This window comes from Haliaeetus albicilla, chromosome 2, assembly GCF_947461875.1.
Source record: "Haliaeetus albicilla chromosome 2, bHalAlb1.1, whole genome shotgun sequence".
Classification (NCBI taxonomy): Eukaryota; Metazoa; Chordata; class Aves; order Accipitriformes; family Accipitridae; genus Haliaeetus; species Haliaeetus albicilla.
The window spans coordinates 56,829,532-56,837,926 of NC_091484.1; the positions used below are offsets into that span (position 1 = coordinate 56,829,532).

At 48.8% G+C, this 8,395-nt stretch overlaps 1 protein-coding gene across 10 annotated transcripts in view; it reads right to left on the reverse strand.

Moving 5' to 3' along the window:
* ADAM22 (ADAM metallopeptidase domain 22) overlaps positions 1 to 6,388 on the reverse strand; it is a 147,825-nt gene extending 141,437 nt beyond the window's left edge. For 9 of the 10 annotated variants that reach the window (XM_069775637.1, XM_069775630.1, XM_069775610.1 and 6 more), the window contains exons 1-2: positions 5,944 to 6,388; positions 5,576 to 5,763 (exon numbers count right to left, since the gene is read on the reverse strand). In XM_069775637.1, coding sequence (XP_069631738.1) covers positions 5,576 to 5,763; positions 5,944 to 6,001 — 246 coding nt within the window. In that variant the 5' untranslated portion in view covers positions 6,002 to 6,388. The remainder of the gene's footprint in view (positions 1 to 5,575; positions 5,764 to 5,943) is intronic. The other variant, XM_069775592.1, reaches the window with a different exon arrangement.
* Positions 6,389 to 8,395: the final 2,007 nt, after the last annotated feature.

An 8,395-nucleotide genomic window follows, 5' to 3' on the forward strand; every position in this document is an offset into this window, starting at 1 on the left:
GATATGATATTTCTGCAACATGAGCTCTGAAGCAGCAGCTACCAGAGGGTTTTTTTTGCTTGATGATTTTTTGGACGTACGCATTTACTGTCATAACAAATCTCATTATCAAGTAGGGAAAGACTTTCCCTGAAATGAGCTTGCAAAGAATGATAAACTAGAAATCTGATATATTCTTTGCCTACAAAGTACCAAAACACACTATGAATACATATATTTTATAAAAAGGTGTATCTGAAAGTCCCTCCTACATCAGCAATCAAAGGGCACTCCCAATGCCCTTTCATCATGTGGCAATCTATAACAAAGTTTGGCTTTCAGCACTTTTTTCCTCTTCAGGAAGGCAGGACTTGCATCAAGACTATTGACATTTAACTGTCATTCACGTATTCACAAAATATCGCTAGGTTGGTGAAGTATCTTATCCTTACATGAATACTGCAGAACTGCATACACTGAACATACGGTAAAGTATCACACACATTTTGCGTAATGCCTTATAATCCTTAAGGAAAGAGGGAGAAGAGGCAACAAGGCAGGAAGAAAACCAAATCTGGCAGCAAACCAAATGCATGTTATTACTCGCTACAGCCTCAGTCCCAGATTAGCCTCCTCCCCCTTTGGTTTTGTGATAGGTTGATCAAAAATTGTGCCTAAGTTTCTCCAAGAGACAGCAGTCATTTGATTAAGTGGGCCGAAAAGAATTTTTTAAATTGTGCAATTTCTTGTGACACTTCTTTTTCCAACAGTCATCATCCATCAGTCCCAAACTCTAGAGCTGTTTTATAAGCCCTCATTTTTTAAACCAAAAAAATTACTAACTGTTTGAGCTACCCAACATGGGAACTTATAATACCAACAGAAGTTGACAGCATCAGAACAGAGGGCAAGAATGTTTAAAAAAAGTCAGCAGTTTCAGAAGCATCTGCAAAGAATAGGGATATCCTGTTCAAAGACTAGAGCAAGAGGCCAAGAAGTCAGAGAATCCAATAGCAAGGACTAGGCAACACCTGAATAACTAATGAAGATTTCAACTCCGAGTGCAAGCAGAGCTATGTGAGCTCAGCATGACAGAGCAGAGCTTCTCTGCAATTGATTATTATCAATAGGAAGTTATTTAAGAAATCTGTAAGCCACGCTTCCAAATCAATGTATGGAATTGCATCATTTGGTCACAAACAATTCAGAAGCGCAGACTGTGGAAGACAAATAAATACTTTGCTGAAAACTACTGAGTCACTCCGGACTCCAAACAACACGTACTTCTATCTCCAGACACAGTTCAGTCCTAGAGCCCCTTCACGCCAGGCTCCCCATAACCAGGTCAGCCCTTTTACTCACTTGGAAGGAATCCAGCGCACCTTCAAGACAACTGGCAACAAGCAAGTGAAAAACAGGTTGAGAAACAGAAGTTGCTGTACTATGAATGTTTTGCACAGACAGCAGAGACAAGTGAATCTATGTCCATAGTAGGTCAGAGAGTCAGGACCTTGTTCCCACTGAAAATCATAGCAAATCTCCCAAATTTCCCTATCAACACCTAGATATATCAAAAACAGAGGAACAATGTTGTCCGTCCGTTTGTGTGTGCAGACCTATAAGCATGACCACAAAGTGCTGGCCTCAAGGAGAATTGGGACCCTTCTCCACTGGCGTTGAGTGGCAGTCTCCAGCTAAGAGCAAGATCACTATTAAGTTATGTTTGGGTTGAGGGAAGGCATCTGTTGGGTAAAGGCATGTAGAGGTCTGGTACTCTAATCTCCAACTGGAAAATGAATCTTGTCTTCGCAACCAGAACACCTGATCCACTGAAAATTATTAAGAAAAAGGTCCTCCAAATCAGGTGCTGATAGAGAGTACAAACTCAAGTTTGTAAAGGCATACTTTGTGCTTGACCTTGCTCTCCTTCACAGGTGGAAGAACAAATGCAAGCAGTGGGGAGGAATGCTCACACACTCCCACATTTTAATGAAGAACATGCCTGCACAGTATCGACTAAAGGAAAGTATTAAGAAACTTGTGATTTCCCATGTGCTTCTTACAATACCGAAACATGGCTCAAGGCATGGAGTTAAAAGGTTCCTTATAAATGTCCACAGTAGGAACTTTCTTTCTTTTAAACACAAAAATCTTAGCTTAGCCTTCACTGAATGTCCCTGCCCCTGTTCATCTTCTAATAGGCTTATTTATGCAACAGTAAATTAAGTGTCCATTGATAAGATCCTGGATTGCATTAATGATAATATTAATATTAGCATATTCTCAGATATATCTTGATTACTCTTTAGACTAAGTGCTGTGCAGCTGCTAATAGGCCCCCTTTGGGGAACTGAGAAATTGAAATACAGGAATGTCACAGATATTGGTAGTGACTCTATTCTGCAGTGGAATTAAAAGCAGAAACCCAAAGCCACGTGAATTCTCCAATGTCCACTACATACTGTACCTTAAAACATTAATGACATGAATACAGAACCGCCTACAACATTTGCCTTGTGCTGTGCTCTGAAATCCAGCAACCGTAGACAACTACAACTGCGAGCACGTTGATTTTGTTTCTTAAGCAATTACATTCTGAATGAGTACATAGACTATTTCCTGTACTATTTAATAGTAAAGCATGCATGTAGGTATTTCCTTTACTATTTAATAGTAAAGCATGCACGTAGAGACGTCACTCAATGGTTATGGCAATGGGCCAAAAAAAACCCAAAAAACCCAAACAAAACGAAGGACGTTGCTAGAGAGAAACCTCAACAAATGCTGAAAAAAAACCCATAGATTTTTAGAAATGTGCTAACCATCACTTCCCAGTCACTTCTGCTTTCAATTCCCTTCTTTCACCTCCTTTTCTTGTATTACACTCCTCTGGCTCAACTCCATCATAAGCCTGTTCTGAAACTCCTGAGCTGCAAAGGCTATGCTTTGCTCCTGCTTTCCACTGAGCAACCATCTCCATTTCCCTTTGTGCAATTCCAAACTCAGGCTTGCATCCCTCTTGTACAACTTCTGCCCTTTCTGCAGCTAAAGCTTTCATCCAGGAATTAAAGGAATTTGATCCGATTTAATGCGACTTCCTTCTCTCCAGCTTCTCTCTCTCTCTCTCCTTTTATCTTTATCCAATTCAAAACACAATTAAATTGTTTTACATTAATTCAACAGCTACAGCCTCGTTGCCTAGTCCTCTGACTGCACCATCCCATTCACATATCTTTGCTTTTCTAGATACGGCTGCTTGTCCATTAGCCATCAGAGATTCTTCTTGAATGCTTTAACCTCCTCCAAGAAGCATCCTCCCTAAATTGATCGACAAGGCCATTAACTTTCGTTTGAAATCTGTATTCAAGACCAGTTTTTCTAACTCTGATACATAGCTGTTTGAAGACAGCAATGGATAGAACAGGGCATGGAGACAGTCAGAGCGTATTTAATCATACAAAAAACTAAAACACATAAAAACTTTATTGATGGAGAGTACACCTCTGTTCCTGTACCCTTTATATGCCACTGATCCTGGACCGTTAACTCTTCAGGGTAGGCATGGCTGTCTCTTCATGTGTGAGCAGAATCCAGCACTCTGCATCTTTATACTGCATGTGACGTTTACCAGCCACCCAAAAACAATGACAAAAATTAAACCAGTTAGTCCATAACTTTGATAAGCATTCTGGCAGAGATAAGGGTGGGGGTTTTTTTATGGGATGATAGACTTTAAGAGTCAGGATACTAAATTACTCAACTGCAACAGTTAACACTATTACTGCAAAAATACCTTCCTCAATGGAGCTTCTACAAAACTTTAGTTAAGCAAAGGCAGCCACGCTGCTGGCCCATTACTGCTGAGCCAACTCAGGTCTCCAGGCGAGGGATGCAGTATCCTGCAATTAATATGTCACCATGCCCTGTGCGAGAAGCACAGAAAATCAGTTTGGCCTGCTTCTGCCTCATAATTTTTCTCCTCCAAATCAGCTCCTGCATCCTTCAGTGGGTAATAACCATCAGATACCATGGGAGAGGCTGGGGATGTTTTAAGCAGCAGAGGGAAACTTCTTGATCAGGAGCAAAAGTTGTTGTTGCAGGCAGAGCTTTACAAATGTAAGCTCAGTTTAGCCTGCAGACTGTTGTGAAAGAAATGCATTTAACCCTTTTTAACCCACTAGTATTACTTCTTTTCTGGTTGGAGTAATGTTAATACTGACAACTTAACTAAACGGGGATGACTTGAAAACTTTTTACAAGCATAAGATTTGGTGAATAGAACTTGAGACATTCAGAAAAACAAAACCCACAAACTAATGGTTTGTTCTGTAAGACTGGTATTTGAATCCTAATACTAGATCCAAATGCAACTATTGCTACCTTCTAAACAGACATGTCACAAAGCGTTTGAACTTGTGATTGTCCAAGGGTCTTCAAAAAATCCTGAAATGCTGAGAGGATTTTTTTTTTCTTTTTTAAGCAAAGCACCCATTTCGAAACTTTTAGAATCCTGTTTTATTGTACTGTAAATACGGCCTTCACATCTGAAAAATCTTTTCATAGAGTAAGTTATATTGAGAGCCAAATACATATGCTATGAAGAGACTGTTTATTATTTAACTACACAAAAAGAATGCAAGCTGTCAGTGCTTATGCTTTGCAGATTATAAAAAAGAAATCCGAGACAATTTTTTTCGTCTATTTTGCTTCTTAAATGGACAGCAGTCAATTGGAAAAGGAGGAAACGGGGCCTGCAACTCATCTTGGATGTCTGCAGTTACCTCAAATGCAGAAATTTTTTACGTTCTTCATCCATAATAGCATAGACTCAATATTTTTTCCCTTCAGGTCTAACAGCCACGTACCGTCTCAAATATGATGCTCAGCGATCAAGATTAAAATCACTGTGTTTTAATGCAAACCGGGGTAGCTATTTGTTAAAAGCTATAGGGACTGGTCCTCCTAGAAGAGAAACCTGAAAACACACCCCAGTTTGGGTAGTTGTACATAAGTTAAACTGCGACGTTAAGTTTGCGTTGTATTTGAGGCAACCCCCTCCCAATTCCCAACCTCTCTTTTTTCAAAACGCATCCGAGTCCACGGAACACAAACCCACCCTGCCCACACTTCAGCCAGAAGCGGCAACTAAGCTGCAGCCTAATTCCCCTCCAGCTGTCGCAAAGGCACCGCAACTTTCATTTTGTGGCTCCCCAAGCCCCCCGGCAGCCGCAGGCAGCGGGCTCTGCCTGCCCGGGGCACCCGCTGACGGCCGGGGGAGGGCATCGGCAGCCACGGGGACCATTTTAACCCCTCCGGGCGCTGCTGCAGCGGGGCTGGCGTTCCCCAGCGGTGCCTCGGGAAAACGAGCCCCGCGTCTCGCCCAGCAACGCTTCAAAATAGACCTTCCCCTTCAGCGCTGAAAACACACTTGGGGGAGGGCTGCGGGTGAGACACCGCACCGCCGCCTCTGCTGCCTTCGGGGAGGGGGCCCCTCGCCCGTCGTCGTCGTCCTCCCCCCCGCGCAGCCCACCGGGGCTGCCGGCCCGCGGCGGCAGGTGCCCGGGGCCGCCCGCGGCTCCCCCCGCCCGGCGCCTACCTGCGTCCGCGCCGCTCCGCTCCGCACCCGGGTGCTCAGCGCCGGCCGCCGCGCCCCGCCGCCGCCGCCCTCGCCGCCGGAGACCAGCCGCAGGGGCCTGATGCTCTCTCGCTCCGCGAAGCGGCTCTCGCCCCGCCGCCCCGCTGCCGCTGCCGCTGCCGCCGTCGCCGCCGCCGGCCCGGCGCCTCCTGGGCAAGGGGAGAGGCACCCGTCACCCGGCTGCGCCCCTCGCCCCCCGGCGCGCAGGCTGGAGCGGGGGCTCCGTTCCCGCCGGGCTCCGCAGCGGCCCTCGGCGCAGCATCCCCCCCCGTTCCTCCCCGCCGCCCGCGCCCCAAGCGCGGCGGCGCTGCCCCGCGGCCGCGACTCACCTGGGGCAGCGGGCAGGGCGCAGAGCGCCAGGGAGAGGAGGCAGGCGGCCGCCCGCATGGCGCTGCCCGCCGCCCCGCTCGCCGCCGTCCGCCGCCCCGGCTTCCGCCGCCGTGCGCCGCCGGCTCCGCGCCTGCACGGGGGAGGGAGGGAAGGGGGGGGGGTGCTGCGGGGCCGCGGCTGCCGCGGGGCCCGGGCTGCCGAGCTCCGCCCCGCCGCCGCGCCGAGCCCCCTGCGAGGGAAGGAGATGGCGAGAGCCGGCGAGGCTCCCCGCAGAGCCCGCTTGGAAGAGGGAAGTGCTGGGAAATGTAGTCGTTCGCCAGGGCGTGAGGGGCCGGTGCGGGAGCGGCGGGGAAGCCCCGGAGCCGGGGGAGCGTCCGCCCCGCGGGGCAGCCGCGCTACCGCAGCGGGCCGGGGCGAAGGGAGCCGCCGCTGCAAAACCGGCGGCCGCTGGCCCGCCCGCCGTGGCGGCTGACGGCGGGTGCCGCTGGGGGGGCAGCCGGGGCGGTTTCCCTCCCCACCTGCTCGGACCGCCCCCGCCCCCCGCTGAGGGAGTCCTGCCCTCAGCCCCTCTGCCCTCCCTGCCGTGCCCCTCCTCGGTGACCTTGTCTCCTCCTTTCTGAAATCTCCCTTCCTGCCCCGCTTTCTCCACTGGACCAACGCTCAAAGAGAGTTAGAGGAAGGACTACGACGCAGAATCGCTCGTTTCGAGTTACGACACGCTCTCCTGGGCTAAGCAAGAGGCAACAGCAGGGCCAAAGCAGGAGGCAGAGGTGTCGAGGCGTCCCCACCACGTCCGTCCCCCCAAAACCCCGAGGATCATCCATCCTCCCTCAGCAGAGGGATGGCTGCATCTGCAGCCCAATTCTACACCCCCACCTACCGGGAAGCCGAGGGCAGCAGTTCTGCCCGTCAGCACCGTACATCGCACCTTTCCTAACTACGTTTCTTGCTGAAAATGGGACAAGAGCGGCGGTTGCCCGAGGCTCCCCTTCCCCCACCGTTCTCCCAAGTGGCGGTAGGAAGGACTGACTGCCACGGCACGGGGTTAAGGTGAGTCGGGGGAGGAGGAGGAGGAATGGCAGAGCAGCACAGCGGCAGATGCAGCTCGATGCCGACCCGTGGAAGAGAATTCGAGGTCACACTACCCGCGGCGGAGAGGTTTCACACCAGTTACAAGCACGTAATGAAGGAGAAGGTGGCATCGCCGTAAATGGCGCTGAAAGCTGCTGCTCATTGGAGTCTGGAAGGTGAAAAGAGCAACAACAACAACAACAAAAATCTTTGTTTTCATAATCTTGAAACCACTATGCAGATCAATATTAATTGCATTGCTTGTACCGGCAACAGCCAGCACAGCTGACACCTCCATTTCTGCTCTCAGGAGCATTTCAGCCCGCCGGGCTGACTCCCGTGGGCTCGCCCACGGGGGGGACCGTGCTCCGGGCACGGCCATCAGCAGCCGCTGCCTGCCCTGGGCAGCCGCCACCCGCCGGGGAAGGTCGGGGCTCCTGGCCTGATTTTTCTGTAGGTCTTACCTTACTTACATACATCAGCTCATTAAGGCAAGCAATTAGAGAGTGAGTGGAGGAAATCCAGTTTCTCACCGTTTGTTTCCAGGATATGAAAAAACAGACAAAAGACAGTTCGACAAGCTGGGGATGGGAGCAAGACAGGCATTTTGAGGGCACAATACTGCATCTGGAAATATATATAGATCAACTTTGTGCAGAAAGTGGCTAGCAAGTTTTGCTCTGTCCTGCTTACACTGCAGTCATACGCTACAGGCAAGACAGAGTACTACCTCAAAGCATCCATTAAATCCTTGAGCAGTTCCTGAAACAGTACACAATTAGCTTACAGAACTCTGCTGCGGGGTATCAAAAGGACCATGGGTGAAGTGGGTAAAGAAAATGAGAAAGTGCTATTTATAGAGAGAAAAATCAGTACTATAATACAAGGTTTCACTCTTATTTCAAAAGTCATAAATCCTTACGTTTCAGGCTGCAGCCAATCTCTACAGTTATTTCAGTTAGACCAAACCATCCCCACTGGCACACTATTTCACAGCTTCTTGTGTCAGTATTTCTGTGAAAATTCATGCCACTGGGTATTTATTACACCCATTGTGCAGCAGCTACACAGTACAGTTACACACTCATTTCCTGGGTCAGTACGTTATATATGTCATTTTTATCTTGCCATTACCATTGTCCAGAAACGCTGAGGGATTTGGTGTCAATGTCACACGTGGAGGGTTCACCAACCCAGCACCAGCCAAGGCACGGCTGCTTTAAGCTAATGACTACAGATGCAGAGTTTTATCCGGTCTGCGGGCTCAGGTGAGGCATGATGAGAGCAGCTTCATAAACACAGCATTTTCTTAGTATGCCAACTCTATTTTGGTCAAACTCATCACTGTTTTTAAGAATAATTTTAAAACTGCTTTTTGAA